Below are 18,247 nucleotides of genomic sequence, written 5' to 3'. Positions count from 1 at the left end.
TTCTGTTGGTTTTTCTAGACAGGGTTTCTCTGTGTAGCCTTCGTTGTCCTGGATTCACTTTGTAGACCAGGCTGGCCTATGAACTCACATCCATCCCCCTGCCTCTGCCACCCGAGTGCTGGGATTAAAGGTGTACAGTGGCGTGCCCTGCTTCTAACCCCAGCACTCTGACACCTCCCCACCACGCTGTGACCTCCCACCGTATGGAAAGATAGAAAAGTTGGAAATGGAGCTGAGTTCCAGAGTCCACTTTCTACCTGGGATGGAGGAGGCAAAGTAGAACAGGATGAAGGCAGAGGCTGTGTCAAGGAGGACAGGAAGGTGTCAGTACAAAACACAGCTCTTGATCCAAAGCAAATAAAAGACAGTTTATTTATTCTGGAGCCGGCAAGATGACTCAGCGGGTGAAGGGGATTGCCACCAAGCCTGAAGACCTGAGTTGGAGCCCCAGAACCTAAATGGGAGGAGAAAACCAATGAGTTTGATCCCAGGACCTAGATGGTAGGAGAAAACCAACTTACATAAATGGTCTTCTGACTGCTAGTCCCACTGGGTGAGAAGAAGACCGCTACCACAATTTTTGAGCCTTGAATAACATGATATAATAAAGAGAATATTTCAGGGCTTCTTACACTTTTTTTCTACTCAAGACACTTTTTGCTTAAGAAATGTTTACACAACCCTGGGTAAATAGATATACAAAATAGGTATATAGATCAAATGTTTACTGACAGATCATAAACTTTTTATTTTAAAACAATTCTTGGCTGTGCAGTGGTGGCACACACCTGTAATCCCAGCACTTGGGAGGCAGAGGCAGGTGGATTGCTGTGATTTCAAGACCAGCCTCGTCTATAAAGCAAGTCCAGGATAGTCAAAGCTCCACAGAGACACACTGTCTCAAAAAACCAAAAATTACAAAAAAAAAAAAAAAAACAATTCTTGGAGTCAGCAGGGTGGCTCAATTTGTAAAGGAGTACACTGCCAATTCTGCAGATGGATTCCCCAGAACCCACGTGGTAGAAGAATCAGCTCCTAAAGTTGTCCTCTAACCTCTGCATGAGGGGCTGGAGAGCTAGATTAGTGATTAAGAACACTTACTGCTCCTAAGGAAGAACTGAGTTTGCGTCCCAGCATTCTCCTGAAGCAACTCACAACCACTATATAACTCCAGCTCTAGGAGATCTGACACCATCTTCTGGTCTCTGCAGGCACACACACAGACACATACACATAATTAAAACTAAAGATAGGTCTTTGTTTTAAGATGAATATGCTTGTTTATTTCTGAAAAAATAACTAAATCTTGAGCCAGGTGGTGGTGGAGCACTCCTTTAATCCCAGCAGAGATTAAAGATTGAGTTCAAGGCCAGCCTGAGCTACAAAGTAAGTTCCAGAACAGCCAGACTACATAGCAAGACCTGTCTCAGAAAAACAAAACAAAAACTAATTTTGGTTGAATATTTTATATCAAGCCGGATGTGATGGTGCAGGCTCTTAATCCCAGCACTCGGGAGGCACAGACAGGAGGATCAGTGTGAGTTGGAGGCCAGCATGGTCTACAAAGTGGGTCCAGGACAGCCAAGGCTACACAGAGAAACCCTGTCTCGAAAAATCAAAACAACAAAAAAAATTTATATCAAAAGATATATAGCATTGTTAGCAGCTAAGTAGCTTCGCAGCCTGCTTCCAGGCTGCCTGGCAAACTATGATGTCATCAACTGCCACATCCAGATGTGTGGCAGAGTATAAAAGGGCAGGCCTGCTCACTCCTGCACTTCTCTCTTGAACTTTCTCTATGGGGAACCCCTCTTCTCTTTCTTTCTCCACTGTCTCTCTACCCTCATGGCCCACTCAGGTTTCAACTCCTCTCCCCTTCCTTTCTCCCCAAATAAATCTCCCCATATCATATAGGTTGTGTGCCATCTCATTTTTGATAACAAGCATCATCAATGTTTTTTAGAGTTAATATTTTTATATTTTTAGGGCTGGGAATGTAACTCAGTTGATAGACTGCTTGCCTAGCATGTATGAGGTCCGTTGTTTGAACCATAGCATTGCAAAGCCAGTGGTATGTGCCTGTAACTCCAACACTGTAAAAGTGAAAGCTACAGGTCACGCATAGCTACATAATATGTTGCAACTACCCTGGGCTACATGAACCTCAACCTCCAATTTTTAAAAATTGTATTATTGCCAATGCTGAGAATGCTGCTTTGCATAAATATGTTACCACAAAATAGCAAAGTATGTTTAGGGTCATCTCAAAATTTGTTGGAAATTCTGTCCTGATCTGAAGCCAAATTTCACTTAACTTTTGTTCTTGAAACTCAACCAGCAACTCAAGGCAACTTGAAAATCAAGCATTTTAACACAGTTACCTAGATGTGCTGATTTGATGCCTGCATCTGAGGGATGATGGGAAAATACTGGAAGTCTTTGTTTTCATATGAAACCACCCTGTTTCTACAGCAGCAGGAAGCTGTGTATGTACAATAAGAACAGTGCAGTCCACAACACCCAGGAGTCTCAAGCCTGAGGCAGTGTGGCTCTGCCGATGTTCGTTGGTGCTTAGTGACCTGACAGCAGACAGGTGCCTAGAGCAAATGCTGTGTCTTCAGGACCAAAGCTGAATGGATTTGCACGGTTGCGAGACAGGCCAGCGCTGCCAGAAACACCTTGAGTTCATTATGCTCTTTATTTCAAATTAATCTGGAGACGGGGTGGAAGGGTGTCTGGCAAGATAGCTCAGTGGGTAAAGGTGCCTTGCAGGTTTGATGACCTCAGTTCAATCCCCAGAATACACATGGTGCAAAGAGTTTCTCTGTGTAACAGCCCTGGCTGCCCTGGACTCGATTTGTAGACCAGGCTGGCCTGAAACTCAGAGATGTGCCTGTCTCTACCTCCCAAGTGCTGGGATTAAAGGTGTGTGCCACCACACCAGGCTAATGAGAGAATTCTTAACAGCTCTCTCTCCCTTTTCCCCTCCTGCTCCCACCCCTCCAACTCCACCCCATCCCAACCCCCCACCACCCTGCCACACACAGACAGAGTGTCCCAACACACTTTGGTGCTCTACCGCCCCCGTTTGTGATGTCATGGAAACTTCTTTGTGGCTCAGCTTCAAAACAGGGCAGCTGTGGTAAGGCCGCAAAACTCTGAAAGAGTTGTTATGCTAGGGGCTGGAACCAACATGCAGCTGAAGGAGAACCGCTGACCTTCCCCACAGGAAACCCACAGGGCTAGAACACCAGGCCAGGATGGACAGAAAGCTATCCACCGTACTGCTGGTGTGGGACTGAGGAAAGGAAACGCTGAAGGGAGACCACAGATGAGCAAAGTCCCAGCCAAGATAGGACAACTTCCAACCCATGCCTTGAAAAACATAGTCGCATACTGACTGAAAGAAAGAACACATCTTTATTAGCTGGGCTAACAAAGGATCCGGGACAATTGATAAGGCACTCTGAGAAGCCCCAGTCTCGAGGTCATTTGTTCCGGGACCAGTTCCCTCCAAGACGGCTGTACTGAGCATCATCGCGATCTCGAAGAGGCTGAGATGAAAAAAAACACAACATCAAGTCACATCTGAGCCCTCTCAGCACCCATACCTGATTTCTCCAGGCATCCAGGGATGAGCCAAGCCCCACCCCCCACCCCCACCCCAGGACTTGCCACACATCTCACAAGCCCTACTGTCAGGTCTCTTAGTCCTCACTCCTGTCTCCCATTCTTGTCTCTTCCCTTGGGACTTACCTGATACAGCTGCTCATTCTTCAACAGGGCTTGAAAGTCAGCAGCTGGAAGCAAGGAAAGAGCATCATTAAAAGCTGGGAAAGGTTAGATGATGACACATACGAATACTGCAGGAGTGCTTTGAAGCCAGTCACATTCTCCCTCATCCTCAGAAGTCTACATGAGCATCACGGGCATACATGTTCTTTCAGCACCCTATGGAATAAGTCCCTAAGACATTGCCAGAGAAGAGAAACTCCCAGATGAAGCCAGCCCTACCACCATCTCCATCCCTCAGCCAGTTCATGAGCTCAATTTCATATACAGAAAGAGAGAGAGAGAGAGAGAGAGAGAGAGAGAGAGAGAGAGAGAGAGAGAAACATTCACACAGAGAGACACACACACTCACACACAGAAAGACAGACAGGCACACACACACTCACACACGCACACACCCCTTCAACTAACCCCCAGAGAGCCTTCCAGTCTCATGTCCTGCAAAGCAGTAGACTCCCAAAGCCAGGAGCAAAGTGGCAATAAGGTCAGTGATGATGACGCCAGCCACAGTGGCTGAATCCAGCTCCACACAGTTCTGGCACACTGTTGGGAAGAAAAGAAAGAGAATTTTCAAGGTCAGGGAGCCATTTATGATCCCAGAGAGACCCTAGGCTCTCCATTCCAAGACACACTTCAGTGAGAAGGTAAATGACCTGCCAACTTCCACCTCCACCCTTATCCCAAGGAACTGCTGGAGAGAAACATGGCATAACTTCAGCTTTGTGAGACTGAGGCATGGACCCAGCCCCGCTCCAAGCCAGCAGTACCAAGCCAGCCCCTGCTGCTCTGTCTCCCATTCTGAAGCACTCCCTGACAAATCTGGTTTGTACTACCCTGAGTACCCTTGGTTTGTTTAGAGAATAAATTGGTTCACCATAGTTGGCTTTTAGCCAGAATATTCTCACATCCTGAGGGCCCGTGACTTCATCCCATTGGGTCCAGGAGGCACATACTTCGGTAATACACTTGTACAGTAGACACCTCCTTTGCCAGCTTATCTGTCCCATTACACAAATACACCCCTCTCGGGTCCAGGATGCCTTTTCCCAATTTCAGTGTTTTATTTTTTGCCATCCATTCCTCCACCGTTCCCTTTAGATGCACGATGCTGGTATTGCAATTCACAAATACTTGGTCCTCATCTTCGGTCACTAGTATCTTGAAAGGGCTTCCTAAGAGGGAAAACACCATTATCAGAGGCAGCTCCCTGGTGTGTGGCCCACCCATCACTTTGCAGAAGCATGTACTTATGGACCACTTGTATAGTAAAGGGATATGATTCCTAGTGAAGGAAGCAAAATCGACCAGAGGGAATCCCCAGGAACTACAGGACCATGGAGGACATGAGGCTGTAGTCCAAGCAGAAAACCGATTGTCCAAATTAACTGTCAGTTCGACTCGCCCTAGAGTGGCCCGAGAAGGGAGTCTCTAACTAAAGGGTCCCCTTCTTCAGATTGGCCCTGTGGCCGTGGCTACAAGGGATTGTCTTGACTATCTTAACTGATGCCGGAGAGCCCAGACCACTGTGGACGGCAGGTGGGCCTGGGTTGTTTAAGAAAGCTAGCTTCAGCCGGGCGTGGTGGCACACACCTTTAATCCCAGCACTCGGGAGGCAGAGGTAGGCGATCTCTGTGAGTTCGAAGCCAGCCTGGTCTACAGAAAGAGTTTCAGGACAGCCAGGGCTAAACAGAGAAACCCTGTAGCGAAAAACAAACAAGCAAAAAAACAAAAAAAACAAAAACAAAACAAGACAAGAAAGCTGTAGCTGTATGTGCAACATAAGCGAGCAGAAGAGCCAGAAAGAGCCTTCTTCCACGGTTTCTACTTTACGCTCTTGCTTGAGTTTCTGCCCTGATGTCCCTTAGTGACAGACTGACCTGGAAGTACAAGCCAAACAAACCCTGTCCAACCTTCAGCTGCTTTCGATTCAAGTATTTTATTACAACAACAGAATTCAAACTAGGACACAGATCCTGAGGGACCTGGGAGCAGGAGAGAGAAAAAAGCCATGAAGCTGGGCTGATCCAAGAACCTTCCTGAAAGTGAGTTCAGACCACCGGTTAGGCTGCCGGGGGGTCCCCAAGAGCCTAAAGAGGTTCTTAGCCTGGCGATTGTACCCGATTGCACCTTTTATACTAAAGGTTTCTGGTTCCTCTTCCTAGCCAGCAACTCTCTCACTTCAGCTCCTCATCCTCTTCCTTCTCTGTTGCCTCTGCCCTAGTATCTGCCAGGGTAAGGAGAGGCTCACTAGGACACACACACACACACACACACACACACACACACACACACACACACGCCAACTCTGTTCCGGAGGCTCCACATAGGTCAAGTCTCATGGGGGCTGTAGGAGCCAGAAATGAGCACAGTGGTCCTTCCCAGACAGCTGCCATGTCTACCTCCAGCCTCAGCAAAGATGGCGTCTGTGTGTCACTGACCTTCACGCTTAGTCACCCATTTGAACACAAGAATATCCTCCAGAAAAACTCCAAAATGGCTGCCCCTGCCTCTGAAGCAGGAGTGTATATGAGCAGGCTAGCGAAGACAGGTACACACAGTTCTCCTCCTACAGCCCTGTCTTCTTTGGAGATTTCCACTAGAAATCTCCAGTGGTGAGGACAGTTCTTGGCGTGTGACCATTTGACCTGGTTCTCCTGAGGCTGCTGAGTTCCTGAGATGTGAGCTTTCCGGGGTTATTTTGGAGTTCGGTTGGTTTGCTTGGGTTTTGTTTTGTTTTCTTTTTGTTTTTGCACTCCTAGAGATCTACCCTGCATTATGTACCCAGGCCACTTTTCTGTTTTAACAGTGAACAAACTGGGAAGAGTTGGCACTTACTGACTTTAATATAACATGCCCTCCATCTGTCTGTCCCACTCAGCTAAGGCTAACTTTTAAAGATTGCTCCTAAATTCTGATCTGTGGCTCCAGGTAGTCACATGACTAAGAATCCTACTCCAAGAGGCCATTTGTCTTAGAAGGTGCAATGGGTATAACTTCTTCCATTACTAGTCTTAGACCTAGACATACAAGAAATGGAACTGTTTCCTAGAGATGTCTGGTCCAAGACCATTGGAGGCACCATCAAGACCAATGTGAGCCTTGACTGGACTAGGTCAAAGCCAAATGCATGCTTCCTATACCCCAGCCCTGCCCCCTTTATTCTCTCCAGCCTGATAAACTGAAGCCAGCATTGAGATGCACTTTCCAGTGTTCATCTTCCAGTGACAATGTCCCTCTCACGCCCCTTCCTCCACACAACAGAAGATGTCTCACTTACCTTGAGGGAGAAAAGCAGCCAGTATCAGACCAGCCAGAATCCTGCTCCGTTCCATCTTCCAGAAGAATTCATCCAACAAATACAGGCAAGCCACAGAATGATCAGCCAGGGTGAGCACTCGCCTCCACTAACAGACTCATGGGTATTCAGAGAAAGGAAGAGTGGGGGAGGAACCAGAAGACATCTGCCTCTCTGCCTTCTGCCTTTGATGGTGGAAGGTTGTCAAGGCAAGAGTAGGCTAGGGGCGGAGAAAGACGGAAACAGGTGCAAATTGCTCTTTCTGGAGCAGAGAGTTTGGGATGAGGCAGAGGCAGAGCAGAGAATGTGAGGGAAGTTCATTCTGATTTCTAGGAGATTCATTCTCCTAGAGTTCATTCTAATCTCTATGGAGATTTAGAATAGCCTTCCCTGGACCACTGGGAACAAAGGAAGAAAAATTTGGGCTTTCCATCAACAACACAACTACAATTACTCACAAATGAGAAAGTGCCTCTTCAAATCCACTGGGAGACCCTATGAGCCCCATTACCCAAGCTGTATTAGAAGTTCTCCTTGTTTCTGGCCAGTCTAGGGACAATATAGACTTTCTCTAGCACAGGCTGTGGGGATCCGAAACTTTCCACACTGCCACAGCCTGGAGACAAAACAATGCTTTGAGACTGGCATCACATAGCAGTTCTGTGAATTTCTGTTATGTATTGACTGGCTGAAGGAGACAAGGTTCTGCGACCCCGGAAATAGTCCAAGGTCATGCACCAAGAAAAACTAGCTGTCCTGTTGGGGTGGACCTACCTAGTCTCTTCCAATGGGTAGTACTTTGATATTCTCCACAAAAAAGTGACAAAAATCTCTTAATGAAGGTCTACTCTAAATTGCTTTCCCTTTTGGAACTCCAGCCCCACACACCTAAAGCCCTGCCTAAATCTATGAGTTCTGGGATCAAATGACAAATCCAGTGCTAGCAAGAACTAGAGGCAGGGACACATTGTCATGAAGGAAAAGGCTCAGGGCAGCCATCATCCTACTAGGGGTATGGGGCTTCTGAATGGGAATCTAGAACATTCGCTCTCACTCCCTGCCACTTGCCACTCTGCAAGCCTTAATAACAACAAAACAGAAATAAGACATGTGCCTGTGCATCAGCATCCCTGCCAAGGCCCCTGGGGCTCACATTGGAGGGGGGAGGGGGAGGGGGGAGAAGGGAGAGGAAGGGGGAGGGGCAGGGGGGAAGCACTGGGTTTTGCCTCTGCTCAGAGACCCAGCTCAGAGGATGCTGGGCGGAGCCAGGCTAGCTGCTGCATAGGCAAGCTGGGAGGCTGGTAGCTAAGGGTCGCTCCACACTCCTACTGAGAAGGAAAGAAACTGACATGGAGCAGGAGAAGGTTCTGGCTGGCCTCATTCTGGTGATCTTTCTTCTTCAAGGTAAGAGTTTACTCGCACGTCTGACAGCATGGGGAAGGTTCATGAGAGGAGGCTGTGACCAGGGAGGCAGGGTTATTGGAATCCTAATTAACCTGGAGCCAGCTTCATCTGTCCTCTTAGAAGTCAAAGAAGGAGAAACAAAAGTGAAGCTTCCTGGGGGCCTAGAGGGCTAACCTCGCTAAAGAGAGGGTGGCTTCGCCGCCATCTTAGGCTTGAATGTCATGGAAAAGGACTGGTGCAGCTCAGTCAGTAAAGTGTTTACCATGCAATAGTTCAATCCCTAGTCCCCTGCTGAAAACAAGAGTGTGGGGGCTCACTCTCGTCATCACAGTGCTAGGTGCTAGGAGGGCAGGGGCGCATGGAGCCCTGAAATTTCTTGTACATAGGGTAAACTCAACAAATCACCACATTCAGGTCAATTAGATACACACACACACACACACACACACACACACCACAGAGAGAGACAGAGACAGAGAGACACAGAAAGACAAAAAGACACAGACAGACAGAGCAGATAAGAAAATTAGGAGAAAAAGGTAAATACAGTGGACCTATGGAACATTTGTCTACAAAGCTGCTTAACTGGTCAATAAATGTGGTGAGATCCAGATATCTGAGACTCTAGAAAATAAAAGATGAACAAAAGCCCCTCTGTTCTCAAGAGCTCAGAGTGCCACTGGCAAGACAGTTTCAGTGCAGAGATGCTGAGTACAAGCTGCAGCATAGGGATGCCTGTTTGAAATATCTGACAGGAAGCAGACCAATTAGGCTGACACCTGGATACGACACCCTGACAGAAGCTAAAGTCACTAAAGTGATTTTATTTGTCTGTCTGTCTGTCTGTTTTGTGTTTAAGTATGAAGGTGTGTGTGGGTGCCATAGTCCATATGTGGAGGGCAGAGGACAACCTGAAGGAATTGTTTTCCCCTTCCTCTTTGTGTACCCTAGAATCAAACTCAGGTCACCAAGCTTGGAAGAAAGCACGTTCACCTGCAGATGCAGACCCATCACAATGCTCCTCCCTCTTCTCCTGTTTAACCGAGTCTAACTGTGTAGGCCTGCTTGGCCTCCAACTTAGGACTCAATCCTCTCACCACAGCCTTCTGAGTGCTGGTGTTATAGGCAGAAGCCACCACACCCAGTTAAAGGACCAAAAACTACAAAACAACTTTTATGATGTGTCAGAAAAAAAAAAAAAAAGCCCTGAGGATGAAGCTGTGAGGAACCAAGACTATGAAACGTTTGCTGGGTATAGCAGCATCTAAACTCGGTACTCAGGAGGTGGAGGCGAGGAGACCAGGAGTTCCAGGGCAAATGCTAGGTCAGCCTCAAAACAACAAAATCCAGGGTATATAATGTTGAACATAGCCCATTATATAACAATATATTTACATTTTAAATTTGTAAAATGAAGATCATGGCTGATTAAAACAGTTTTAGTAGAGTGGTGTGGGTGGATGCCAGACTCGGGGAGGGGGAGGGCAAAGGAGGGGAACTTGAAGGGTGGGTGATGAGAGGAATTGAAATGAAAGGCATAGGAGGTAGAGTAAAATGGGTGAACACTTTTTTTTTTTAGCTAAAGGAGATGGCGATACATAGAACAGAGGTCTAGAGTAGATGTTGGGAAGAGCTGAGGGCAGAGTGCAGGGCACCCAGAGAAGGCAGCGTTACCAAGTGAGAGTGGCAGAATGCAGGTGCAGGGGCTCTTGCCGTGGGCAGGCTTATAATCAGACAGGAAACGGAAGGACAGGGCCACAGCAACAGCGCTGCTCTCAGAACTGCGGAAACTATGTGGGAGACTTGAAGAAAATGGCAAGAGCGGTGAAGTCTGAGAGAAAATGGAGAAAACGAGACAACACAAGCTAGAGGGCAATAATGAAGCCAGAGGGAGGCTTCTGGAACCTGTATCAGGTTGAGCAACAAAACAGCTAACCCTGAGTCCACCTCGGCCACTGTCCTCTGAGCTCAGTGCTCACACTAGGCAACTGGAGCTTAGCCACCCGGACTCTTGACTTTCAAGAGACCACTCAGACATGCAAACATTGACAACGTCCACAGTTCCTGCCACCCCTTTTCCTATTGACTCTGAGTAGAAGGAAGAGTCGCCTTGCTCTCTTAGAGATTAGAGAAAGTAATCTGTCTAGAGGCCAGAGAGATGGTTCAGCATTGGAGAGCACTTACTGCCCTTGCAGAGGACCCAGGTTCCAGTCCCCGCACCCACAAGGTGGCTCACAACTGTCTTTAACTCCAGTTCCAGGAGATTGGGATGCTCTCTTCTGGTTTCCACAGGTACTGGGCATGCACACAGTGCACATCTACATGTGCAAGCATATGCTCATATACATAAAATAAGTCTTTTGTTTGTTTGCTTGCTTGCTTGTTTTTCGAGACAGGGTCTCTCTGTGAGGGGTTAGTTGCAGGAATGTGAGTAGCCTCAAAACTGCTACACCACTGCAAAGTCCCAACCCATTACAGATAACAAAACTATACAAGATGCACCATGGAGTCTTCTATCATCTTTTATAGGCATTCGTGTAAGCACCAGGGCTAATAGCAGCTTCAAAATCCTAATCCTCTAGATCAGTGGCTCTCAACCTGTGGGTCTCAACCCCATTGGGGATCAAGCAACATTTTCACAGGGGTCATGTATCAGATGGTTCCATTAGGATTCATACCTAGCAAAATTACATTTATGAAGTAGCAACAAAAATACTTTTATGGTTGGGGGCGTCACCACAACATGAGGAACTGTATTAAAGGATTGCAGCATTAGGAAGGTTGAGAACCAGTGGTCTAAATGGTACATCTTGACCAGCCTCATCCCAAGTCATCTCCTTAGCGTCAAGTCAGAGTAGCCAAGAGCCTACTACGAACAACAAAGGTGAGCTCATCACTTATGAAATCCCAGAAGTTTAGAAACTCCAACACAGAGGGCCCGGTTAAGAGCACATTCTGCTCTTGCAGAGGACCAGAGTTTGGTTCCCAGCATCTAAGCACCAACTTCCTATAACTCCAGCTCCAGAGGATCTGACGCCTCTGACCAACACAAGCAGCAGCACTCTCATACACACATAGACTTGTTCTGATGTCCACACACAGATACACACAACTGAAAATAAGGTAAATCTTAGGAAGGAAGGAAGTCCACCCAGAAAGGTAGGGCAAAGACCAAACACAGTCATGGTTAACTCAGTTTGGTGATTTAGGCTACATCCAAGAAAGAAACACAGATACAGCCATTGTCGTGGGCTAGCATCTTTCCTGATCTTGACCTCAAGTGACCATGCAGATGCCCTGGCCAATCAGAACTACTCCATGCCCAACTGATCTTTTATCTTTCTTCTGTTTTTTCCAGGTACTGGGGCCCAGTCAAAACAAGGTAAGAGAAATGTTTTCTCTCTATTATTCTGAGACACTTCATACAGGCATGGCTTCCTACAGCAGCGGTCTCAGGGCCTGAGGAGTTGGTTCAGCAGTCAAGAGCACATCTTACTTTCCAGAAGACCTAAGTTCAGTTTCAAGCACCCACATGGGATGACTCACAACTGCCTGTTGCTCCAGCTCCAGGACATCCAGCCACCTCTTCTAGCCTTTGCGGGCACCTGTACATATGTGACACACACTCATACAAACACTTACACACACTCATTCTTTAAAAATCAATAGTCTCAGCCAGGTGCCGTGGTGCATGCATGTAATCCCAGCACTCAGGGAGGCAGAAACAAACAGATCTCTATGAGTTCGAGGCCAGCTTGGACCACAAAGCGAGTCCAGGACAGCCAAGGCTACACAGAGAAACCAAACAAACAAATAAAAAATAAAAAAGAAAGAAAAGAAAAAAATCAATAGTCTCATAATTTAGAAAGGGAGCAGTTTGAAAAGATGAGATGGTTAGAGGTAAAGATCCAACATTTCCATTGTCAACCAAATCAATGTCCTGTTGGGAGCCATTCTGTGCAGCTTTCCTAGCCCTAAGCAATGAGTTATCTGCTTCTTGCAGTAGAAATAGAACCCTAGTAACTACTCATGTCTCAAAATATAGCTGAGCCAGCAGTGTTAGCATCACCCAGGAGCACCGTTAGTAACAGATCTCACCCCCAGAAGTACCAAATGAAATTCTAGCTTGAGCCACATGTGACTTATGTGCACATTAACAGCAGAGAAGCCAACAGTGGTGGTGCATGCCTTTAGTCTCAGCACTGGGAGGCAATGGCAGGAGAATCTCTGTGAGTTCGAGGCCACCCTGGTCTACAAAGTGAGTTCCAGGACAGCCAGGGCTATACAGAGAAGCCCTGTCTCGAAAATACAGAACAAACAAACCAAAACCTAGGAAACACTGTTCCAATGGTCTCCTCCTGATACAATTCCAAAGGCCATTAACCAAACCACACCTTTTCCCCTTTCCAGAAAAGAATTTGGTAAGAGTGGATGACAGTCAAGGAGACGGCTCTGTACTTCTGACTTGTGGCTTCACAGAAAAGACTATCACGTGGCTTAAAGACGGCAGCGTAATAAGTCTTCCAAATGCAACTAAAAACACGTGGAATCTAGGAAGTAGTGCCAAAGACCCTCGAGGCATTTATCAGTGCCGAGGAGCGAAGGGCAACTCAAAGCTGCTCCAAGTGTATTATAGAAGTACGTAACTCCTTCCTATGTTTGTTGGGGATTCAGTAGTGCTTGCCAATTCTGGTGGGCTTACCATCCAGGATGAGGTGGGAATAGACGCTCAGCAGCTATCTATGGCAATAGTAGCTGTTTCTATTCATCTGGGCTTACTACTCTTTAAACCAACATTCCCCACAGTTTCTTGAGAAAGCACAGCCCTGTACAACCTGCTTTTAACCCTTGGGTGGGTCTCATGGATTACAGCAAAAATCAGCTGGGGGAGGGAGGAAGGCCTGGGGTTGATGAGCAGCGTAGAGGAGGGCAGGGCTGTTAAGAGTAGTCACCAGGTCTTCCTTCCACTTTACCTAGCTCCTGACTATAGGACAGTTTAGGCTTCCCTGGGACTTCGCAAAGAGGAACAGCCAGGCCAGAGGTGTTAGTGCTGGTGGGCAGGAGAAAGGAAAAAAAAAAAAAAATGCAAGAATGCCTTACATCCTAAAAGAGGACTGTCCCTTCCTGTGCCTTGTTCCCCACAGTGTGTGAGAACTGCATTAAGGTAAATGTAGGCACCATATCCGGCTTTATCTTCGCTGAAATCATCAGCATTTTCTTCCTTGCTGTCGGTATATACTTCATTGCTGGGCAGGATGGAGTTCGCCAGTCAAGAGGTAAGAGAAGCTAGGTGGGATGTATATATGCCTGTAACCCTAGGAGGCTGAGGTCCCTAGGGCCCCGAGTTCAAGGCTTGGCAAGGCCACAGAGCAATACTCTGTTTTAAAACAAAATCTGTGAAGGGCTAGGAGCTGGAGATAGACCTCAGTTAGAAGAGTGCTTATCTAGTTTAGGGGGTGCCTAAGGCCTAACCCCCAGAATGCCATAAACTAGACGTGATAGCATATGCCTACAGTCTCAACACTCAAGAGACCAGGGCCAGAGAATCAGAAGTTCAAGGTCGTCTTCAGCTGCATACAGACTTGAGGTCAGCCTGGTCTACGTAAGACCCTGTCTCAAAAAGAAGAGGGAGGAGCTGGGGGGCGTAGCTTGGTTAGTGGAGCACATGCTTACCCTGCTTCGAGATGTGGATTCAGTTGTTCGCAGTGAATAAAACTCGCCATGGTGACATGAGCCTGTAATCCCAGTATTTGGGAGGTAGTGACAGAAGGGTCCAAAGTTCAAGGTCATTCAAGGCTATATAGTGAATTCAGAGTCAGTCCAGGCTATATGAGACCCTGTCTCACTAAACAAACAAGCCAGGGATGTAGCTCAGTGTAAAACACTTCCAGGCATGCGTGAAGCCCTGAGATCATTTCTAGGTCCTGGAAGATGAAAGAAGAAAAAGAATGCCCTTAGCTGAGAGGTCGGGCCGACTGAGACCCTTGGCTTCTTCCTTATCAAAACAGACCCAACGGGGGAGACTGAGTTGGTGCATATTGCTAATGTGCGTAATTGATGACTCTATGCCTCTGAGGGACAGGAAATAAAGACGTTTCTTATTACCCCAGCGTTTTTTCCTGGCCTGAAATAAAAAAGCATCTTAAGCCAGGCATGCCTTTAATCCCAGCACTCAGGGCAGCAGAGGCAAGTGGATCCCTGTGAGTTCGAGGCCAGCCTGCTCTACAAAGTGAGTCCGGGATAGCCAGGGCTACACAGCAAAACTCTGTCTGGAAAAACCAAAAATAAATAAATAATAAGTAAAATAAAATAAAGTGAGTCACAAGAATACAGACAAAAAAAAAATTTAACAAAACAAACGTATTCATTCACCTGGTATGAGAGAGTGTTATCAGTACCACAGAAGCCTCACTGACAGTCATTTCCAGCCACTTCCTGTTCCCAAGCAGGAGCACTGTCTGGACCTCTGCACACAGAGATGTTTTGCTTGGTTCTAGTTTTGCGGAAACGGATTTGTGCGGTTCATATTTTTGTGTGTAGCTTCTTCTGCTTTTCAAAAGCAGCCCATGTTCTTGTGTGCAGATGGTCCTTATACTACTGAGAATTCCATCGTGGGCATAATTCAATTGACTGTCATTCTGTCTTTGAATATATATTTTTTTGTCTATTTTTTTGTGCAGCTTCAGACAAGCAGACCCTGTTGCAAAATGAACAGCTCTACCAGGTAAAGAGCCAGGGACGAGGGAAACAGCGTTGCAGCTGGTTGGGGTGGATCTTTGGAATTGGGGGCAAATGATTTGGAAGCTACCGCAGGGAATAAAGAGCAACTAACAGAGCCAGGCATGGTGGCACACACCTTTAATCCCAGCACTTGAGAGGCAGAGGCAGGCAGATCTCTGTGAGTTCGAGGCCAGCCTGGTCTACCAAGTGAGTCCAGGACAGCCGAGGCTACACAGAGAAACCCTGTCTTGAAAAACAAAACAAAACAAAAAAAGAAGCAACTAACAGCATGCCACATAACAGAATGGTTGTGGGATAGCATGGGGGCAAATAAAGAGGGGAACTGAGAGAGACCAGGGTGAGGATCTAGTGAGAAAAAGCTGAAGAACACGCCGACCGAGAAAGACACACTAAGAAACTCCACACAGGCCCTCCCTCCCCTCATTCTCTTTTGGCTCCTAACACTCACTCCAAAGTTTTGTTCATAAAAATAGTAAATGACCATGCTTTAATGACCATTGATTAATGAAGGATGGGACAATGAGTTGATGCTGCTGCTGTCTCCTCAGCCCCTCAAGGATCGGGAAGATGACCAGTACAGCCATCTCCAAGGAAACCAGCTGAGGAAGAAGTGAGCACAACAAGACTAAAGTATGTAGGTTCTTCACCATTGACCCGGGGGGGGTATCTCTGCATCATCTGCTGCTGAATCTTTTTTATTTTTATTTTTCCAGTAAGAATGAGAAGGAGGTGGGAGTTGGCTGTGGAGCCGCTCTTTTAAAGTCACTGGGAGCAGGTCTGACTACCTTGGCCTACGGATTCATGGGTGCTGTGTGTGTCTGTAGTCCTCCAAGAGCCGGGTCTCATGCTAGAGATGCTGAGCATTATTCCGGCCCTCATTAAGTTCTCTCAACATCCACGGTTTTTCTTTGTGATAGGAAACTGTCCTGCCCATTACAAGAACATCCTTGGCTTTACCTACCCGAAGGCACTGGTACACCCCACCCTTCAGTGTGATGAGCAAAGATGTATTAAACACTACTTAGTGTCCCCTCTAAGGGAAAATGGCCATTAAAAAGTAAAGACCAAACTGGGCATTGCAGAACACACCTTTAATCCCAGCTGTCCAAAAGCAGGGGTGTTTCTCTGTGTGTTCCTGGTTAGCTTGGTCTAGTAGAAAGTTCCATGTCAAAAATAAATAAATATATAGTTTTTAAAAGTGGGGAGAGGAGAGGGAGAGAAAGAGAGGTAAAGACCCTAAAAACCTGTATTACCTTTTAGTCAGCCTAGCAACCAGTCAGAAGCTCAAATTCAGCCCTTCACAAGTCTCAGTCAGGAAGATAGATTTGAAAACAGTTTTCTCACCAGTTGTAAATTTTCTTTCTCATTCCAGGTGTTCTCCCTTCTATCCAGTACCCAGAGTCAAAGCAATGCATTTTGGAGAGAGTCCGGGACAGAGATTTTTTTTTTCCCCCGGCCCTATAGTTAGACTTTACTTCTACAAAGGTGGCAAAGAGAAAGAACTGTCAGAGAAATTTTGGTCATTTTCCAAAATAAAGTAAAAGTCCAAGCTTTCGCGAGGTGTCTGTGTAATTCAGAGGTAGAGGACTTGTCAAGCTTGCTCTAGGCTCTGGGTTAGCTTCTCAGCACCTACACCTAGACCACCTCTCCCCACCCATACCCCCACCCCACAAAAACAAAACAAAACAAAACAAAAAACCAGTGAGGCAAAAAACTTCTTGGCTGTATTCTTAAGCATCTAAGAATACGTTCACACCAGAGTGTGGTGGCGCACACCTGTAATCCCAGCACTCAGGAGGCAGAGGCAGGTGGATCGCTGGTGAGTCCAAGGCCAGCCTGGTCTACAAAGTTAGTCCAGGACAGTCAAGGCTACACAGAGAAACCCTGTCTCAAAAAAACAGAACAAAACAACAAAGTTCTCAAGTACACTTTCTTCTCCCTTGCCCTATGCTTCACACCAATGACCTAACACTATCTATCTTACACTTTCTCCTAATCCAACCTGAAATTTTTGAAATAGAATGAGGTAGAAACAACCAATTACTAGCTATTGATTTATTGGTTGGTTTGGCGACTCGTTTAGAGCACTGCTTCTACTGCCTGTGTGCCAAGGACAACCTCACCAGCTATCTGGGACAGCGTCGTTGCCCTTAACAACATGCTGACTGGCACGTAAGCTTCCATAAAGTGCTTGCCCGCCCCACCTTGTGGCTTTAGAATATAAAATGAGAGTGCAACCTAGACTGGGCATGGAAGCCTTTCAGGAGCGGTTCTGGCTTGGGTCCACCAGTGACTGCTCCTCACTCCCACTCTCACTGGTGCCAGAGCACTATTCCAGAAAGATCCCCACAACATTTCTAGAGAGATCTAAGGAGATCTTCTTCACTTGACCCCAGCTGGTCCAGAAAGGTGGCCACTCCGGGGTCTCTCAGCTCACCAAAGGTCTCTGGAACTGGGAAGGGCATACCTCTGATGGTTTTCTAGGGTCCAAGTGGCCAAGGGGACTGTGAGACCCAGGACTGAGTGCACTATGAGAGCCGACCCAGACTGCCCTCTGCAGTTGACCATCTTAAAACAATCTCAGAATAGAGACATGAGCTCAGCGCCTACTCTGCTTCTGTGTGTCCTTCCCAGGGACATATCTCCAAGCCAGCCCTTTCTCAGAGAGCTGACCTTGTGACATAAATTAATCTGGAGAGCAACCTTGTCACCTTAGAGTGTGCTTCTACTGAGGAATGGTCCAGCCACGGGCCATCCCTCCACACTCCTCATGCTGTGATTGGAACTGCCCACACCAATAAAAACAGACTGTGATTCCTTGTGAAGATGGCCCCAGCCAGTGACAGCCTATGGACAAGTGGTCAGAGGACAAAAGAACAAATTGTGGATTGAGGAGAGGTGTTGGTTCTACCTTAAATACTGGTCATAGCTGGATGGTGGTGGTGCACACCTTTAATCCCAGCACTTGGGAGGCAGAGGCAGGCAGATCTCTGAGTTCGAGGCCAGCCTGGCCTA

At 46.9% G+C, this 18,247-nt stretch overlaps 2 protein-coding genes across 2 annotated transcripts; one reads left to right on the top strand and one right to left on the bottom strand.

Moving 5' to 3' along the window:
• Positions 1 to 3,440: 3,440 nt before the first annotated feature.
• On the bottom strand, positions 3,441 to 7,285 carry LOC127198390 (T-cell surface glycoprotein CD3 delta chain). The gene is made up of 5 exons (XM_051156327.1): positions 7,070 to 7,285; positions 4,746 to 4,964; positions 4,204 to 4,335; positions 3,757 to 3,800; positions 3,441 to 3,554 (listed from the first exon to the last, which is right to left on the bottom strand). Exons 1-5 carry the CDS (start codon positions 7,122 to 7,124, stop codon positions 3,489 to 3,491), a joined length of 516 nt encoding a protein of 171 aa, XP_051012284.1. The 5' UTR covers positions 7,125 to 7,285; the 3' UTR covers positions 3,441 to 3,488.
• Positions 7,286 to 8,319: 1,034 nt separating this feature from the next.
• LOC127198401 (T-cell surface glycoprotein CD3 gamma chain) lies at positions 8,320 to 16,786 on the top strand. Its single transcript, XM_051156337.1, has 7 exons — positions 8,320 to 8,491; positions 11,850 to 11,884; positions 12,907 to 13,129; positions 13,636 to 13,767; positions 15,172 to 15,215; positions 15,781 to 15,862; positions 16,605 to 16,786. The coding sequence occupies exons 1-6, from the start codon at positions 8,437 to 8,439 to the stop codon at positions 15,844 to 15,846; spliced, it is 555 nt and encodes a 184-aa protein (XP_051012294.1). The 5' UTR covers positions 8,320 to 8,436; the 3' UTR covers positions 15,847 to 15,862; positions 16,605 to 16,786.
• Positions 16,787 to 18,247: the final 1,461 nt, after the last annotated feature.

Source organism: Acomys russatus, chromosome 14 (genome assembly GCF_903995435.1).
Source record: "Acomys russatus chromosome 14, mAcoRus1.1, whole genome shotgun sequence".
In the NCBI taxonomy this organism is placed as follows: domain Eukaryota; kingdom Metazoa; phylum Chordata; class Mammalia; order Rodentia; family Muridae; genus Acomys; species Acomys russatus.
Note: the sequence above shows the minus strand (reverse complement) of the source record. Positions and strands in the feature narration are given on the sequence as shown.

Bases quoted from the DNA above. Each gene is read 5' to 3' on its own strand.
- LOC127198390 (XM_051156327.1), bottom strand. From the start codon at position 7,124: ATGGAACGGAGCAGGATTCTGGCTGGTCTGATACTGGCTGCTTTTCTC. The intron at 4,336-4,745 runs GTATGTGCCTCC...TCTTCCCAACAG, and splicing joins TGTACAAGTGTATTACCGAA to TGTGCCAGAACTGTGTGGAG. The intron at 3,801-4,203 runs GTTAGTTGAAGG...CCTTGCTTCCAG, and splicing joins GACTGGAAGGCTCTCTGGGG to CTGCTGACTTTCAAGCCCTG.
- LOC127198401 (XM_051156337.1), top strand. From the start codon at position 8,437: ATGGAGCAGGAGAAGGTTCTGGCTGGCCTCATTCTGGTGATCTTTCTT. The intron at 11,885-12,906 runs GTTTTCTCTCTA...TTTCCAGAAAAG, and splicing joins CAAAACAAGGTAAGAGAAAT to AATTTGGTAAGAGTGGATGA. The intron at 13,768-15,171 runs GTAAGAGAAGCT...TTTTTTGTGCAG, and splicing joins TGGAGTTCGCCAGTCAAGAG to CTTCAGACAAGCAGACCCTG.